General features: G+C 42.2%; 1 protein-coding gene across 1 annotated transcript in view; it reads left to right on the forward strand.

Annotated features, from left to right (window-relative positions):
* The window catches only part of ZCCHC7 (zinc finger CCHC-type containing 7), a 163236-nt gene that overhangs the window by 92791 nt on the left and 50444 nt on the right, over positions 1-20001 (forward strand). Inside the window, exon 6 of the mRNA XM_044285801.1 lies at positions 19814-19849. Coding sequence (XP_044141736.1) covers positions 19814-19849 — 36 coding nt within the window. The remainder of the gene's footprint in view (positions 1-19813; positions 19850-20001) is intronic.

Below are 20001 nucleotides of genomic sequence, written 5' to 3' on the forward strand. Positions count from 1 at the left end.
GTAAACAATCCGCAGAGATATACTGCTCAGAATTTCGGAGATGGGCAGCTGATACTGGTTGGAATGATGCTGCACTTCGAAGTCAATTTTGCCATGGTCTTTCAGAGGGATTGAAAGATGCATTTGCCTTTCATGAGAGGCCTATCTCCTTGGACTCTGCTATGTCTCAGGCCGTTCCTATTGACAGGCGTCTTAGAGAGAGAGGAGAGATCTCTCCTTCCTGTCATACTCAGTCCCAGGACAGTGCAGCGGTCTCATTCTGTGCGCAGGGGTCTCAGTCGCTGTCAGCCCCTTCTGAGCAGGAGCCCATGCAGCTGGGGTTGATTGCCTCTGACAATAGAAGATTCAGCCCGCATGGGAAGGTTTGTTTTTGTTGTGGAGGTATAAATCATTTGGCAAATGTTTGTCCCTCTAGGAGATTCAGGCAGTTTTCTGGGAGTAATAAAGAAACAAAAAGGAAAAAATCTTTTAAAAATGTTCCATCTGTTACTATTGGCAGGGTTGAGGCGGAAATTGAAGGTTTTCCGTTTGCTTGTAGTTCCCGTTTTGTCCTGCCTGCCAGGGTGGCGCTAGAGAGCAAGAACATTTTTTGTGAGATTTTTGTGGATAGTGGAGCAGCTGTCAATCTCATTGATAATCATTTTGCGATAACTCATGGTTTCCAGGTATGCACTTTGGGAAAGGATATTCCTGTTTTTGCTATTGATTCCGCTCCACTTTCTCAGAAATCATTAAAGGGCATAGTTCACAATATTCGTTTAATTGTGAGTGATGCTCATGTTGAGGATGTGTCATGTTTCGTTCTTAGCGGATTACCTACTCCTCTTGTGTTGGGACTACCCTGGCTCACTAAACATAACCCCACCATTGATTGGCAAGCGAGGCAAATAAATGGTTGGAGTGACTTTTGCAGAGAGAATTGCCTCACGACATCTGTTTCTGAGGTTTCTACTAAGACTGTACCACCTTTTTTCTCTGAATTTTCGGATGTCTTCTCTGAGAGTGGAGTTCAGGATTTGCCCTCGCACAGGGAGTACGATTGCCCTATTAATCTCATCCCAGGCGCCAAGCTGCCTAAATCTCGTTTATACAATCTTTCCCAACCTGAGAGGATCGCTATGCGTGCTTATATCTCTGAGAGTCTGAGAAAAGGACACATACGACCCTCGAAGTCACCTGTTGCCGCTGGTTTTTTCTTTGTTAAGAAAAAAGATGGTTCTTTAAGACCTTGTCTGGATTTCAGGAAGCTGAACAGTATCACTATTCGTGACCCTTATCCGCTTCCTCTGATCCCGGACCTGTTTAACCAGATTGTTGGGGCTAAAATCTTTTCCAAATTAGATCTAAGAGGGGGCATACAACTTGGTCAGGGTCAGAGAAGGAGACGAATGAAAGACGGCCTTCAATACCCCTGAGGGCCATTTTGAGAATTTGGTTATGCCTTTTGGTTTGATGAATGCCCCAGCTGTTTTTCAGCATTTCGTGAACAGCATTTTTTATCATTTAATGGGAAAATTTGTATTAGTGTATTTGGATGACATTTTGATTTTTTCTCCTGATTTCAAAACTCATAAGGAACACTTACGTCAGGTCTTGCTCATCCTTTTCTCCGCTTCCGGTTTTCGCATGGACCCCGAGAAGGTCCGTGCTGTGCTTGAGTGGGAGCTTCCTGAGAATCAGAAGGCGCTGATGCGTTTTTTGGGCTTTGCCAATTATTACAGGAAGTTTATTTTGAATTATTCCTCTATTGTTAAACCACTCACTGATATGACTAGAAAGGGGGTAGATTTTTCTTCCTGGTCGGTAGAAGCGCGTAAGGCCTTTTCTAATATCAAGGAGAGTTTTGCTTCCGCTCCCATCTTGGTACAACCTGATATTTCTCTACCCTTCATAGTTGAGGTTGATGCTTCTGAGGTGGGTGTGGGTGCGGTCTTGTCTCAGGGTTCCTCTCCTGCCAAATGGCGACCGTGTGCCTTTTTCTCGAAGAAACTCTCCTCCGCAGAGAGAAATTACGATGTGGGAGATAGGGAGTTGTTGGCCATCAAGTTGGCTTTTGAGGAATGGCGCCATTGGCTAGAGGGAGCCAGACACCCTATTACCGTGTTTACTGACCATAAAAATCTGGCCTACTTGGAGTCAGCCAAGCGTGTGAACCCGACACAGGCCAGATGGTCTTTGTTCTTTTCAAGGTTTAATTTTGTTGTCACGTTCCGCCCTGGGGTTAAGAATGTGAAGGCAGATGCCCTGTCACGTTGTTTTCCTGGAGGTGGGAATTTTGAAGACCCGGGTCCCATTTTGGCCGAAGGTGTGGTGGTCTCTGCTCTTTTTCCTGAATTGGAGGCAGAGGTGCAGGCAGCCCAGTCAGAGGCTCCTGATCTTTGTCCTCCTGGGAGGTTGTTTGTGCCTCTCTCTTTAAGACACAAGATTTTTAAGGAACACCACGATACGGTCCTTGCTGGGCACACGGGGGCAAGAGCCACAGTGGATCTCATCGCTCGGAGATTCTGGTGGCCTGCGCTTCGTAAGCCGGTTGAGGGTTTTGTGGCAGCCTGCGAGACTTGCGCTCGTGCCAAAGTCCCTCATTCACGGCCATCAGGTCCTCTCCTTTCCTTACCCATTCCTTCCTGTCCTTGGACACATCTGTCCATGGACTTCATAACGGACCTGCCTCGTTCCTCGGGGAAGACTGTGATTCTGGTGGTGGTAGACCGTTTTAGCAAAATGGTGCATTTCATCCCTTTTCCTGGTTTGCCCAATGCTAAGACGTTGGCGCAGGCATTTATTGATCACATTGTCAAATTGCATGGTATTCCTTCAGACATAGTCTCTGATAGGGGCACGCAGTTTGTTTCCAGATTCTGGAAGGCTTTCTGTTCTCGCTTGGGGGTTCGGTTGTCATTCTCTTCTGCTTTCCACCCGCAGTCGAATGGCCAGACAGAGCGCGTCAATCAGAATCTGGAGACATATCTGCGCTGTTTTGTGGCGGAGAATCAGGAGGATTGGTGTTCTTTTTTGTCCCTTGCTGGTGTCCATTTTTTGGTGCATATGGGTTTCATCCGCAGTTTGGGACTTTCTCGGGAGAGGGGTCTTCTGGTTTACCTGATGAGGACAGATTCTCCTCGTCTTTGTCATCTATTTGGCAAAAGATTCAGGATAATCTAAATAGCATGAGTGAGAGATATAAGCGTGTGGCAGATAAGAGACGTGTGCCTGGTCCGGACCTGAATGTTGGTGATCTGGTGTGGTTGTCTACCAAGAATATCAAATTGAAGGTTCCCTCCTGGAAGTTGGGTCCTAAGTTTATTGGGCCTTACAAAATCCTGTCTGTCGTCAATCCTGTTGCCTACCGTCTTGATCTTCCTCAGACTTGGAAGATCCATAATGTTTTTCATAAGTCCTTATTAAAACCTTATGTTCAACCCATTGTACCCTCGCCTTTGCCTCCTCCTCCGATTATGGTTGATGGGAATCTTGAATTTCAGGTCTCTAGGATTGTGGATTCTCGTGTTGTCAGCGGTTCTCTCTAGTACCTCGTTCATTGGGAGGGTTATGGTCCTGAGGAGAGGATGTGGGTCCCAGTGACTGACATTAAGGCCACTCGTCTCATCAGGGCTTTCCATAGGTCCCATCCTGAGAGGGTGGGCTCTGAGTGTCCGGAGTCCACTCGTAGAGGGAGGGGTACTGTCACAACCAGACATCTGAGAAGCTCTGACAGATGCCTTTCAGAACCTCCTCCTTGAGTTTTCTTTGTTGTGGTTTCTCATCTCGTTAGCCTCTCTCAGCTGTCTTGTAGTTGGACTGATTGCATCCCTTTAAATTCCTCCCCATAATGCATTAGTGTGCGGCTTATACAACTTCCTGGAGTGTGTGCGCATGCTGATCCTATTTTCCAGTCTTCTACAAGATAAGTGTTGTACATTCATTTGTGATTTTCTGTTTGCTGGATCCCAGGTGACCCTGACTTCCTCCGTGTCTAGTGTAGGGAGCCGGTGGTCGTGTCCCCTCCCTATTGTAGGGTGTTCAGGTGTTATATAGTCGAGGTACGAGGATATGTGATCATCCACCATTGGGGTGTTCGCATAGACTGAGCAGTCAGGGAGAGTGCCAGGTCTTATGCAGGGGTCTCCCTTTATGTTCCTTAGTTTTGGATCCAGTGAGTCTCATATTCATTTTGTATTGTCTTGTTTCCCGTACACCTTCCGTGACAGGCACATACTGTAGGCATGCTCTCGTCCCAGCCACCTTGTATCTGCACTACATTGGTGGTCGTAAAACATGGAAACAAGTAGCATATAATGGGGCACATTTACTAAGCTCGCCTTTTCTATGGAGTAAGAAAAATAGGCGTATTTGCAATGTTTGTCTTTAAAGGGGTTAGCCAAGACTATAAAATGCTTCCCCATATGCAGGACCCCTCACACTGAATATACTTACCTGGCTCCCCGCACCGCCGCTGCAGTCTCCAGGTGACAGTAGGGAGGCTCGTCACCGACTACCATTGACTATCCAACCGGCCACCCCCTCCCACCCGACACCTGATGTTTTTATCCACGCATGGGGAAAAGCAGCAGCGGTAGTGCGGGGACTAGAAGTGGCACAGGGAGCCAGATAAGTATATTTTTATAGTCTTGGATAACCCCTTTAATTTGCTCCTCATTTATTTTCCTTTCTTCCTTTCATAAATCAGGTTTTTCTTATTTGGTTTAAATCTGACATCTAGTGGTTGTTTTCTTGTAAGACAGATTCATAATCGCAAAGACTGGTCTAATAAGTATGTACCGTAAGTATGACCATGAAATTGTGGCACAAGTGAGCTGAAATTAGGCGCACGTCTCCATGAGAGTAGGCAAAATGTGGAGCAACTTGCCACTCAAATCAGAGAGAGAAACGTACTGCCCTGGAATTGAGTAAAAATTAGATAAGATTTTTATGACCAAAATAGGTGTAAAAAAGGTGCATCTACATTAGGCCTCATGCACACAACCGTTGTTCGGGTCCGCATCCGAACCGCAGTTTTTGCGGCTCGGGTGCAGACCCATTCACTTCAACGGGGCCGCAAAAGATGTGGACAGCACTCCGTGTGCTGTCTGCATCGTTCCTCCGTTCGGAGGTCCCGCCAAAAAAATATAGCATGTCCTATTCTTGTCCCTTTTGCGCAAATTGCGGAAGGCACACTGGCGGCTTCCGTTTTTTTGCGGATCCGCGGTTTGCATGAGGCCTAAATAGGTCAAAAAAATAGGTGCACTAGACTTCAGAATTAGTCTTAAAACTCAAAATAGGCGCAAAATAAGTTGGTAAATAAGACAACAGGCGTTTTACTCATGAAAACAGGCACAGAAGCTATAGGAAATGTGCCCCAATGTGATGGAAAAATGAATCTAGCCAGCAAAGGAAGCAATATGGACAATCACAATACCTTAGTAAGTGCCTTGTATTAACTTTCTCTACATGATAAATGCCACTTGCTGAGGTGAGACAGCCCCTTTAAGAGCATAACGGCTGTATTGGTTCAAGTTGTTTTTACACAAAAATATAAATTAGGTAAAGTAAGAAAATGGCTATTAATTTGACGTAACATTCTGGGCCTCCAGGAATAATAAAGACAGCCAAACTTGAATTGATCTCAGACGAGGAAGCACCAGTGTAAGAGTTCAGAAATAAAATCAATAGCAATATAATTAGTCCTGACACTTTTGCCAATTATGAATGTACCTGCCAGGCCTAATGCTAAGTGAGTTATATCTTATGAATGTCGGATGAACACAGTTTAAAGAGGAGCTGTCACCGCTCTTGACATGTTTTAATAACGAATTGTACTTCCCAAGAAATAACTGTTCTGGAGCATCTTTTTTCATAATGCTCTGTTATTCCTCCTGGAAATCTAGGAATATATTGAGAAATGGGTGTTAAAGTGTTGGGTCTCATATTTCAGCACTGATTGGAATGTGACAGTGCATTTAGGATCATTAATCCAGGGAGTTATTCTGATTGCCTGATTGGAGTCGGGAAATAATTTTTTTCCCCTAAAGTGAGGAAAATTTGCTTCTACCTCGCAAGGTTTTATTTGCCTTCCTCTGGATCAACTTGCAGGATAACAGGCCGAACTGGATGGACAGCCTTACAAACTATGTTACACATGTATATGTAACACGCCCCCAAGATGGTAACACCCAGTTAATTTATTCATACATTTCCTAGAAGAGTAACTGAGGAACGGTACAATACAGAGTTATAAGAAAAGGTGCTCCAGAAATGTTATAATGTGGAACTTGGTTACAAAAACAAGCATGCCACCAGAGTTCCTCTTTGAAGGCTCATACACACAGATGGTGCGCTCTGTCCCCATGCAGCGGACCGCATTGCACAGGCATCGGCCGTGTGCCCACCGTTTGCGGATGCAGACCCATTCACTTGAATGGGTCCGCCATCCACAAGATTCAGCCCTCACCGAAATAGAATAGAATATGTCCGTGCAGAGGCACGGACCAAAATCCGCAGTTCTTCCGCTATGTCCTATGCGGACCCATTCAAGTGCGGGCTGCAATATAGGCACAGGGGTCACACATTCATGTGCATGAGCCATAAGACGTTTTCTGATTCCCTTGAAGGCACTTGCCTAATCTGTCAGATTTGCCACTAAACATTTTCTTTCACTCAAACGATACGGATTGTGTTCAGGATCTGTTCAGGAAAAAACTCGTGGTTTTGCACGCAAGTTCAGTCAGTTTTGCCTGCGATTGCGTTCAATATTTCAGTTTTTATGCATGGATGCAATCAGTTTGGATAAGTTTTTAACGCTTGTGAAAACAACTGAAGAATAATCTACATCTCCCACAAACCATCAGTGAAAAACGCACTGCATCCAGATGCCTTCCGTTCTGTGCGCAAACCTCATTCCCTTCTATGGAACCAGGGCTGTGTTAAAAACACACAATACAGAACATGCTGCGATTTTTTTTTTTTTTATGTTATTATTATTATTTTTCATTATTTTTTTTTTCCTGTACGCAGAAATGGTGCGTAAAAAACTGATGCTCATGTACACGGACCCATTGAAAAGAATGGGTCAGGATTCAGTCCGGATGCTGTGCGCCTCCAGATGGAAAACTCGCTTGTGTGAAAGAGGCCTTATGCATTTTTTTCTTTTTTTACTGTGTAAAGCACTCCTTCCATCCCTCGCCTAAATTTGATTTGGCTGTAAATGGGTCAGTGACTTTTTGCAATTTAGATATATAGTACATTAATTGATTATGTGGATGACCAAATGTAATTATGTGCCTAGCTGTAAATACAACTGTTTTATTAAACTTCTATTAGGTACATAGTATTAAAATGTCTAGCATATCCTAACAAGCAGGCACGATAAATGATGGCCTTCAGCTGGTGTAAACATCTCACATTTTAAGAAAAAAAATTTTTTTTTCAGCATCATCTCATTCATGGAGGGCGTGTTCTCCGAGAAAATTCCTCCGTATTGAGACCTCCAGACAGTCTGATCTTTCAGGCAATATTCCCCCTTAACCTACGACCTCCTCCTTGAATGCTGACTGTGCGCGCCCCGAAGGCTAATTTCTTTGCCGCATCTTCCCCCCCCTCCCTGCTGAAGCGCCTTGACTCTTGCAAATATTAATCAAGTCTTTGTTTTATGGCCGGCTCGTGTAATGGGAAAGGCTGTAACAGCAAGCAGCTTTGACAAAGCACCAGAGGATTGTGTTAAAAAGTTGTGTTTGGTAATTGTAGGCGTCGTGTCAGAGCCCGGCTGACTGGGAGCTGAAGGATTTTCTCTGCGAGATGAGTTGCCGTGCCAGCGGGGACTCGAGTCTCCTGGGCCAGCCGCGCTCTCATTAAGATTTGCCGCCAGCAGTGGCGGTGTTTTGCCAAGTATGTGACGTCCTGTTATTGTATGCTTGGCTTGTCAGCCCACAGCTTCCTGACACTCACTTATGTCACCCTTTTTATTCAGAAAAGGAAGGAGCTTTTGATAATTTGACAAGACAAGCTCTTAAACGATCTAGGTCATGGCCTTCCCTGTCTGTGATTGTGAACATATTTCCTGAAAGCCCTGTCACTCATCACAGCAACATTTTCTCCCAGGGAGCACACAGGCTTGTTGCAAGTCTCTTGTCAGCTCATGCATTTTGGTTATTCATATATCGGATACTGTAGTAGATTTTTTTTCTTTTTTTCTTCTTCCCCCTTCCCTCCCTTTTACTTTTTGCTGATACTAGTATGTTAGTGCGGCTAATCCTTTCTCCAGCGCCGTTTTCCCAGAAGGTTTGTGTACAAGAGTTCTCTTTGGTACAAGGCAGACAACTGGCCAAGAGGAGCTGAAAAGGAGGCAAGGCCACTTAGTGGTGTTTTTGTGTTTGCTCACTGTTCTGGAAACCCAAGAACTGGTGGCAAGGGCCTTGCCTATTGAGCCCTCGAGTCTCGGTCTGCTGTCAGGGGCCGCTTAAGATTGAGTGTTTTATTTTCTTTGATGTTCCCATTTTGAGAATGGGGAAGTGGGAATTAAACAACAGATGCGCTAAGCTGTTTTAACTTGTAAAATAATCATTAGGGCCTGATAAAATTCAATATGGGCGCACAGAACGCATCTCCAAAAACCCTCATTTCTTCCGAGATGGCAGTTTCCTTTCTGAGATTATTTTATGAATGCCAAAGCACCTTATCTGGCGTCTTATGAGGGCGATTTGATAGTAAAACATTTTAGTGGGTGGTGAGGTAAAAGAAAAAAAAAAAATTACATTTCAGCACTTTAAGTAATTCCACCCCTCTTCCAGAGGTTCAGCTTCGCTTCTTGTATAAAATGTGCGTAATATATGCAAACGTAACCCAGGCCAGAGAATAAAAGACAATCTCTGGAGATCTCTCACTGCACAAGGGGAATGTTTCCTCCGCCATCAAGTGGTATACCTTTATTAAAAACCGTAGGCACACATGTATAGCCTCAAAATGCATGCACACATACAGTGAGATCTGTCAGAGACATTTTACTAAATGTGCATTGGAAAGTGGTCTTCTAAAGGGGGTGTTATCTTCACAAACAATATAGTATACAAAATAAATGCGGGGACTGAAAATCTCGCAGGGAATCTGATAAGCCAGTAGTCTTCTCAACCAGATTGGCTTCGGGGTTTTAATGTATATACAGTATATATAAATTATATGTGTGTGTGTGTATATATATATATATATATATATATATGTGTGTGTGTGTGTATATATGTGTATATATATATGTATATTTTATACTATTTTTACTATTCACCTAAATATATTGTATAGCATACTGGTGCCACTTAAATATGTGCTCTCAGTGTATTGCCTGGAAAGTCTACACAAGTATGCCATTTTGCATGGTAATGAATCCATTAGGATCCCTAGGACGTATGGGTGACCTTTTTGTGGCAGTTCCCAGACATAGTAATAATAAATGCGCATGTACAGGAAGCTAGACTTTTCTATACAGAATAGCATGTGTCCATATGGTTGATACAAATTAAGGAGGACATGCTGCTTCCTTGTGTCGTGTAAATTAAATGCATGATTGAATGTGGACCGTTCTTAAAAATGCCATAGAGTAGTTTTGATTTATACCTTAAAATGAGTGGCAGACCATATGAATGAAAAATACATTTGAGACAATGCAAATGTATGATGATTGCCCCAATCCAACTAGTATTCTATGGGAAAAATATATTTTCACTTTGTGAGAATTATCTTTTTGTGTTTTTATAGCTTATTTTCCAGATGAGCATTCAGTTTGAAAAAAATAAAAAATAGTTTCAGGGGAAAATGTGGGGACATGAGATGTTTTGTCAAGCCTCTGTCCATCACTTGGTCTACCATATTATTTAAAATGATTGATTTAGAAAACCAAATTCATAGGCAGGCCCCCCCTTGTTTAGAACCCCTTACTTTGGCTACAGAGTGTCTTAGTTAGACTCATCATGATTTTAATGTAAACTGTGTAATACTTTATTTTTCCTGTGGGGGTGCTGTAGGTAAATTATGCAGCTAATGCCAGATTCTCCCCACAGATTACAGCTGATTCTTATTTGTCTAGTGATCATCTTATTGACTGGATATTCTTCTACTGAAAGCAGTTGTCTGAAACTGAAAACATGTTTAAACACTTAACGCATTAACTTTTGCGTTAAAGGGATGTATAGAGTGTACTCGCCAGCTTATCCCGCCTCATACATGGCAGGTCTCGACTGTAACATGACGGTGACCATATTACGGTCTGCAAGCCATGAATCCGCAAAACACAGAAACCTTCCCTGTGTAATCCGCATTTTTCTCACTATCATTACTATTCTTCTCCGCAATACAGACAGAATAGGACTGTAATTTGTGTAACTGGCACACTGATGTGGATAGCACTTGGATGACATCTGTGTGTTGTAGGTTTTTTTTGTGGACCCATAGAAATGAATGAGTCTGTGTGCAGTCTGCAGATAATGCAGATTGGGCACGGATACAAAATACTGTCGTGTTGATGAGGCCTAATACAGCAGACACCTGCTGGCAGTGACTGGGATTTGTTTCTGGTGCCATTCATTTTAACCCCTCAGATGCCGCGGTCAATAGCAACTGTGGTATTTGGGGGGATAGACTGAGGAAGGTTGCTCTCTCTGTCCTCCAATTGAAGCCCTGCGGTGAAATCGAGTGGCTTTGATTGGTTGCTGTGGTAGCTTGGAACTTTGCAAAGGCTCCCAGGCCTGTCATAGCAGACTGCCCATTAAGCGGTGCCTGCAGCACATCTCAACAGGAAGCCAGTCAATATCCCATTGACTCCATTAGTATTCTGTTGCAGTCTATGGTACAACCAATGAGAATACTGTGCATTCAGGTCAAAAATGCAGTTCATTCCCTTTCCTAATTTTGCATACAGCTTTTAAAAATGTCCAAAATAAAATATAAAAATAAGTCCCATGTTTTTCAAAATGATAGTTTTCCCTGCAAAATATAAGCCCTCACACAGCTCTGTGAAAAAGTTCTGGGTGTCAATATGCATAGAAACAAAAATATTTAAGTAGTCGTTTTCCATTTTCCAATGCAGAATATGGTAAATTAAATTATACCATTAAAAAATACAACTCGCAAAAAATAATTCCTCTTATGGCCATGTGAACGAAAATTTTAAAAGTAGCAGTATCTGAAAAAAAGAAAATTTCCCTGGTACCTATGGGTCAATGCTTATTTTCCTTAGAGGACCTGTCACAATTCCTGATATATCTGTTTTAGCAACTACTTGCATTAACCATTTAGTAATGATTTTGAAGCACCTTTTCTTGTAATTATGTTGTTCAATTCCTCAGTTATTGCTACTAGAATTCTTTTAAAGAATCTGTAACTAGGTGTTACTATTTTGGGCGACAGTCTAAACCTGTCTAATCAATGCTGTCCGTGTGAGATTGAGGAAGAATACACCCTCAAATGATAACACCCAGTTGCAGATTCATTAATAAACTTCTAATAGCAATAATTGGGGAACAAAACAACATAGATTTATATAAAAAGATGCTCTAGAATCTATTACATGGGGAATAAAACTATTTAGTAAGATGTCCATAGTGGTGACAGTCCTCTTTAACACTTGCTTGTAATTATTGTTTCTACTCTGGTATTAGAGTCACTGTACTATGACACAATTTCATTAGAGAATAGTGTAACTAGCAAATTTCTAAATCGCCTCAATTTTAAAAAATTGTGCATCCACTTGAAAAAAAAAAAAAAAAGTCATGGCCACTAGGGGTCTCACCTCCACCTAAGTTGCAGTTCACAGTCTGTTGTCAGGCAAGATCCGTTCCTGATAAGAGACTCCGAAGACGGCTCACAAGAAATGGGGGGAGGGGTAGGCAGAGTTGGCCAAGACCACGAACCTGATGAAACAACTGCTTCTAAACAGCACAGGAGCCTCCTGCTTTTCTGAAAGTATGATTTATCCCTCCTTATCAGCTTTCTGAGCTCCCTAGAAGAAAACAAAGTAGAAACTAAAGGAAGTGAGGTCACTGCATACAGTACTGGCAGAACAGAGACACTCCCTGCTTCTGTGAGAAATACATCTAGCTGTGCAGCTGAAACAAGGAATAATATGAAAGAGACTTTAGGGAAGCCCAAACATAACTGTTCCTTCACAGTTATAATTGTAAAAAGAAGCACAATCATTATGCACACATTTTTTGAAAACTCAGGTACGCTTTTGAAATGTAATGTTTTTTTGTTTTGGTTTTTTTACAGCTTTTTTTTTTTCTACCTTCCATTAACTGCAATAGGAACCTCTGGATACATTTACATCTGACAGACAGATTTATTTTTCCTAAGAGCATTAGAGTTGCCTCATCAGAGTCAACCCTCCTCAAAATGCTGTCAATTATCTGATCGCCCCGGGTCCCACATTCCTGGCAAACATCTTATTTTGCAGGGAGAATGGCTATCTATGTTATTATAAGGATGACTCAAATCCACCGGCATAGAAGCATCTCATATACACCCCCCTCCCCACAATGTCTATATGCAGACCCCGTTTTAAAGGAGCTGTCCTGGACTTTACTAATGATGGTCTATCCATAGGATAGGCCATCAATATGTGACCGGCAGGGGTCCAACACCCACTTCTATTCTGCAGTAGCGCTGACAGTTGGCACCGGAACTGCACTGCTCCATCCGATGTGTAGTGGATGGAGCTTACCACTGCAGCGCTGCCCTCATTAATGTGAATGTGACAGAGCTAATCCGAAACTGAAAATTGTACCGATGAGATATAGATAGCCTATCCTGAGGCCAGGACATCAAAGGTAAAGTCCTGGAGCACCCTCTGGAGCATGTCGTCCTGTAGTAGTAGTGGTAGTAGTAGTAGTGTAGTAGTGGTTTTCCATAGCCATACTAGTGTGGTGGTGTGCTTGCCTAATGTTGGTGATGATCTACCAGTTTACTGATTGTATCTGCAGCATATGGCTATATTAGGTAACCATATTATTGGCTACCCATACCAAGGAATGCCCTGTTCTTCTCCAAACACACTCAAAGCTCAGACCTACCCTTTCCTGCATTTGGCTCCTGGGCTTGTAATGTCGAAGACAAGCTGCTTCCCTGTCATTCTCTATCTGCTCCTTGTGCTGGAGCACACACTAGATACTTACCGATCAGTGCTCTACACTCCATGGTGAAGGATCTGCTTGGTTAAGACGGATGATGGGTATAGCAGTAAAAATGGTCGAAAAGGGCTGGATTTAAATGGGAAAAACTGCCAGGGCAGAAAGTTTGGGTTCATAGGGCGACTTGCACTGACATTGTGCCCTTTGCCCTTCCAGTGATGATTTAGAGTGGTATGTAAATGGTATAGCCATCCTTACAACACAATAGGGGTCATTTATCAAAGATCAGGGTTTTTCACCAGTATTTGATATCTCCTGCATTGCTGGAGGAAGCACTTAATTTATGTTGAGGCGCAGGCCTCGTCATAAATTAGGCGTGACCTCTGCCATTCCATTTGCCTAGAATGAAATCTACTCCAGCCCCTGACTAGAGTAGATGTCAGTCATAATTTATGCCAGGAAACTGTCTGAAATGTTATTGAATTTACCAGGGCTGATGGCCCTACCTCTTCCACTCTCTAATGTCAAAGGCAGTGTAAAAACACCTCAGGCGCCTGAATTTCCACACTTGGGCATTTAAAAAGTCACAAAACGAAGCAGTGCAACTTTTTACGCCAAAAAATGCCTTAGGGAGTCATCATAAATGACTCCCAATGGTTTGAGAAGCTGGACCAATAAACATTGGCTTCTGAATCCTTTGCTTTCTTGCCTCCATGGTTTTTACATATACAGAGGTCCTCAAAGAACATGGCATCTTGCCAGGATACCTCATGTCCGTAATTGTTATTTTTTCAACCATGTTACTCTGAAACACTGTGAGTAATCGAGAACGAGCCATAGCTAAAGTGGAAATGACACAATTCCTTTCAGTCTAACCTGTGAAAATGGTAAATGAGGGCAGTTTGTTCAGGGTCTACATACAGGCTTGGCAGCACTTTTTAGATGCTCCTATTGGCTTCTGTACAAAATATGGCCTTGGATAAGAGGCAGTTCTTTTTGTTAAGATACAGTTTTGCCCTGTATCAGAGCACTGATAGACCTAAGAGCTATAAACCTGGAAGATCTGCACCCTACCAGGACACGTCTTCAGCCTCTGGACAACAATCCGAGGTCCTGAAAGGGAAATTATCCAACCGCATTGCAGCCTAACTAGCACGTTTTGTAATATTTGGTACCATAGGCCGAGTTGCTGTGTGTCCTAAATGAAAAATGTTACTTCTCAGCCCGTTTACGTCCTTCTCAAGTCTTCCAAAGCTAACATTGCCGCTATATTGGTTAAAATCCTGCTTCTCTTATATAGCACAAATGGCTGAAATATAATTTTTCCGTTTTATGGATGCGGGTTATTCAATGAAGCAGAGCTCGTACGGTATATATTGTGGGGAAAATCCCAAATCTATTTGGTCATTTATTTCACTTAGGCAGAGTAAATATGGAGACTTACTGGAAGCACTCCAGGCTGTGGAGCCTTATTGGCAATGCTCCATGGCAAACGAATATGCAGAGAACCATTTCGCCAGTGCCATCTATTGGAAGTGGCTCCGTATGAGTCAAGATTTGACTTTTCATCAAACCTTGGGAACTAGGAGTAGGATTCTGGCTGGTCCAGTGCGATGCCTTGAAAGTGGCTTAGGCAGGGTGCTGAATCTCCTTAATGAGACCAGTCCTGTATGTACATGTCAGTTATGTCAGATATTCTTATGTTTGCAGGGCCTGAATAGGTGGAGGCCAATTGGGCAACTGTCTAGGGCCCCTGTATCCTAGGCGCCCCAAGGATTAGACCCCTAGGAACTACCTTAGAGTTCAGCATGTATAGCTGGCCATACACATTAGTCTTTTGTTGTCCGAACCCGCAGAGAAAGGTGGTTTCGGACGACACTGTAATGTTTGCTGATTGGGCGAAATTAGTATTTTCACCCAATCCTTTAGTTTTCTCGGGAGATAAGCCGCTTGGTAGCGGTGTTCTCCACTCTCCTCATAGATTACACATACATGTTCAGCTGAGCCGAATGTGTATCTGTATGGGGAAGCCGGGAGGGAGCCAGGAGAGATGGCTGTCGGCCGAATGATTGTTCGTCGGACAGCTATTGAATGTGTATCGGTGCCTTAAATCTATAACGCCCTAGACTTTTATTGACCTAGACCAGGAATGCTCAACCTGTGGCCCTCCAGCTATGGCAAAACTACAACTCCCAGCATGCCCGAACAGCCTACAGAAGGGCATTGTGGGAGTTGTAGTTTTACAACAGCTGGAGGGCCATAGGTTGAGCATGCCTAACCTATACCATCCGGGATAATAGCATTTTAACTCCTTTACTACTTACACATTATAATGTTATTCAGACATTGAATGGCAGTATTATGTCAGCATTGTATAGCACTTTTATTTTGGAAATATATGGCATTGTTATGTGAGCACTATATATTATTATATTAGTATTGTCTGAGCATTGTATGAAAACTATTTAAAAATGGCAAGCAGCAAGGCCATACTTTTGTTCCCATCAAACTGGCCTTTTAGCACACAACAGTTGTTTTTTGCGTTCGCAAATTGTGCGTCCGTCAAAAAAAAATAAACGGATGCGGCATCTGTTTTTTCTGGAGGATCCGTTTTTTTCCACAGATCCCTTATAATAAATGCCTATCCTTGTCCGCAAATGTGAAAAAAGTAGGACATGCACTATTTTTTTTTGCTGGAGGGAAACACGGACAACGGACGCGGAACACAACAAACTGATGAACTATCAGCATTTTTTTGCTGACCCATTGAAATGAATGGGTCCCCATCCTATCCGCTAAAAAAACGGAGGACGAGAAAAACAACTGTTGTGTGCATGAGGCCTTAGGGTGTACTATAATAGTGGATTCAGTTTCTTCATCTAAAGGGGAAATAAATAAAAAAATATTAAATGTCGTCATTTCCGTTTATTTTTTATATTGGGTAGGGACAGGGATGTTACACTTTTTTATTAGAAAATATATTTCTTTGTACTAGAAGACGGAGTGTATAGAGTCATCTTAGCAAAGCTAACGAGAGTCTGTCTTCAGTTCTACTGAGCTCGGAAGACACCTGTGTGTAACATATAGAGCAGGCATCCTCAAACTGCGGCCCTCCAGCTGTTGTAAAACTGAAACTCCCACTATGCCCTGCTGTAGGCTGATAGCTGTAGGCAGTCATGCTGGGAGTTGTAGTTTTGCAACAGCTGGAGGGCTGCAGTTTGAGGATGCCTGACGGCCCTCCAGCTGTTTTAAAACTACAACTCCCACAATGCCCTACTGTAGGCTGATACCTGTTGCCTGTTTGGGCATGCTGGGAGTTGTAGTTTTGCCACAGCTGGAGGGCCGCAGTTTGAGGATGCCTGATATAGAGGATTCCAGCCTGCCTCTCGTCACTGCCCCAGTCCCTGACTATGTCCTGTACCCCTGCCTATCTGACTTGTTACACACAGGCGTCTTCAGTGATGAGTAGAATGCTGAAGACTGAAGAAAGACTCTCTTTATCAATGCTCAGAGCTTTGCTAAGAATCTTTACACTCAGTTTTTTAGTGCAAAGAAAAAGTATATTACTAAAATGTTTACCATCTCTGTCCCTACACCTTATTAAAAATAAACTGAACTTACACTTTAAGAACCTATTAGTGTGGGTATCTAAACTGTTGTTTCCCATAATAAAACATAAATTTCATCCCTGAGGACTGATCTCAGGAACTGCAGCCAAAGTGCTATAAGGACTTGCTACATGCAGATAGGCTCTGTGCATGCCATCAATGGCACATAAATGTATGGGTAATTACAGCCCTGAACAAGTGCCAGTTGGCGCTTGTTTAAAGGACGTTTTACATTGCCCGATGAAAAAGTGAATCCGGGTTGAACAATTGTTATTACGTTTGTTTGTCCCCCATTTAATTTGCATATTGTTGACAGTAAATGCGTATTTACACAGGACGATGTACTGCCAAGAAATGGCAATTTTTGGTGCATATAAAATCTGACAAACGAGCACATTTACTGAAGCCAGTTATTGAGAATGAGCACTTGTACAAATGTTCATTTCTGATAATTGGCCCGATCATCTTCATGGGGCTTTTCACAAATTTGAAGGTAATACCTCTATATCTGTGAGTTTCATTATTACCTGTAAATGCAGATGGGCTGAAGTCAGAACGGAAATAATGTCTTTTCCCTCTTCCTATGTAACTGCTGTATATTTATTATCGTTCATTAAAAGTAATACATTTTTGGAAACAATTTTTTTATATTATGTTGTAAAATATATATTTAATTACAATTATATTTTCACATCATTTCACTGTTGTTTAGAGATAATCAGACTTAGGGCTCATGCACACGACAGTATTTTGCGTTCAGTATACTGGACGTTTTTTGAGCTCAGTATACGGAACATATACTGAACCATTCATTTCAATGGTTCAGCAAAAAATACTGAAGTGTCTCAGTGTGCATTCCGTTTCAGTATTTCAGTATTTCCGTGCCGTGAAAAGATAGAACATGTCCTATTCTTGTCCGCAAATCACGGTGCTTGGCTCCATTCAAGTCAATGGGTCCGCAAAAAAAACGGAACACATAAGGAAATGCATCCGTATGTCCTCCGTATCTGTTCCGTTTTTGCTGAACCATCTATTGAAAATGTTATGCCCAGCCCAATTTTTTCTATGTAATTACTGTATACTGTATATGGCATACGGAAAAACGTAACGGAAAAACGGAAAGGAAACGGAAACACAACGGAAACAAAAAACGGAACAACGGATCCGTAAAAAACGGACCGCAAAACACTGAAAAAGCAATACTGTCGTGTGCATGAGGCCTTAAACGGATATTCTGGTTTCATTCAATTGATTACCTATATTCAGGATAGGCCATCGATATCAAAACTGTGGGGGTCTGACTCTCGGAGTCGGACCCCCACCAAACTGATATTGATGTCCTTTTCTGAGGATAGGTCATCGATTTCATGAAACCCGGAATACCCCTTTAAAGCAGATGAAATTAATAAATATAAAAATGTTGTCTTCCTATTTAGGAAATGTTCACACGTAGCAGATATGCTGCAGATTTTCTGTCTGGATTTTTGGTTGGCAAATCCACAGCATGTTACAGTAGTAATCCAATGCAGTGGGTATATAATAAACTTAAAGGCGAATAGCATGTGTGCCTAATCACTACAATAAACACCTATAAAAGGTCATTAAAACAAGTTAAACTAAATAAATCCTAACTTTGATTCACATCTGCATTTAATTGATCCGGCATGATGTCCTCTCCCGGAGTTCACCGGATCTGGCATAGCTGGGCAAAGGCGGACCTCATTGACTATAATGGGATCCGGCCACTTTGCCCCATAAGTGTCGGCTTTGCAGCGTATAAACATAAATTAAAGCATAGTGATTGAAAAACCACAGGGGCGAATGTGGGCCGAACACATTTCAACGTTGGCTTCTTCAAGAGTTAATTTTTTTTAATCCACAGCTTTTCAATTCTTCAGATTTTTATTGTGTATTTCACCCTTTGCAATGCATGGGGTGAAATCCGTTGCAGAGCCACAACAAATGTCACGTGTAAAACAAGTAGATTTTGCAGCAGATTTCGAAACAAGTCGTCGGTTAAAGCCTTTGGTTTATCTGTTATCATTACACAGTTTGTGTATATGTGTGTGTGTGTATGTGTATATATATATATATATATATATATATATATATATATATATTATGGAAAAGCAGACGGCACTCTCCAAGGTACCAAATGAAGCTAGGTGCCAGCGTTTTTGATCCCGATTAGGTATCCAAATAATATCCAAGGAAACCGCAGCACTCCAATGACTAGAATTAAAGTGCAAAAGTTTATTCACCCATGTCTCGGCAACGTTTCAGTCCTATCTTCAGGCACTATACTATGCCTGATGAAGAGACCTAAGTTGTCCACAAAGCTTGCTATCTAACATCATTGCTTCTATTGCTATATAACATGCATACTGGTCTGGTACTATATATGAAGATATAGCCATGGTTAATGTTGGTGTAGATTTAATTAATTAGACTTTTATTTATTTTTTTTGCTAATTTTATTTATTTATTTATTTTTATGTACTGTTATAAAGTGATATCATTGTTTTGGTTGGGGCAAGCTCCCGGCACACTAGGTGAAGGCATGCTCATTAATAGAGGGTCTGTGCAGTGTAACTACTAGTCTCGGGCATTATACTGACTATCATCCTTTGGTGCCGTTTCTGCAGCTCACAGACTCGTTTTAGACGAGGTTACTAGTTGATTACCTAGAAAACTAAAGTAACTTGTATATGTTCTTAATTGTGCAGTTTGTAAATGTGCTGACTACTCCCTTACCCCCACCTCCACATACAGTATGCACTCCGTATAGTAACAGTAGATACTTTTATTCCGCGCCAGAGATACACATGGCTCAAGTATTAAGTCAAAGATTCCCCCAAAAAACTTTTCAGGAGGTGGAGGCTTTTCTGGCTTACTCGCAGTAACAGGGTGTGTTAAAGCAGTGTAAAATTCAATTAAACTGTGCAGCCAGGTTTTTTGAAGCTGAAATCCAGGCCCTTTCAGCTAAGCTTCTTCTTTGCCTGTGACCGGCACCAGCAGATGCTTTATTATGCCAAAACCAACAGGCTGTAAAGCACCTTGTTTCATGCTGCTAACTGATCAATATTTTTTATGTTCCAGGCTTGCCCAGAAATATGGAGGCAGTACCACCTAACTGTAAGTAGATCCAGCTTGATTATTTGCTCCTACGACTAAACTATTTACTCTTCCATGAAGTTTCCAGCCCTAGAAGGTAGTCATGTGCCCCCAGCTGAAAGCTACTCGGAGACCTTTCTGGACTGGCTCATGCTGTATGTGCGCTCATATAC

The sequence above is a fragment of the Bufo gargarizans genome, chromosome 1 (genome assembly GCF_014858855.1).
Source record: "Bufo gargarizans isolate SCDJY-AF-19 chromosome 1, ASM1485885v1, whole genome shotgun sequence".
Taxonomy (NCBI): domain Eukaryota; kingdom Metazoa; phylum Chordata; class Amphibia; order Anura; family Bufonidae; genus Bufo; species Bufo gargarizans.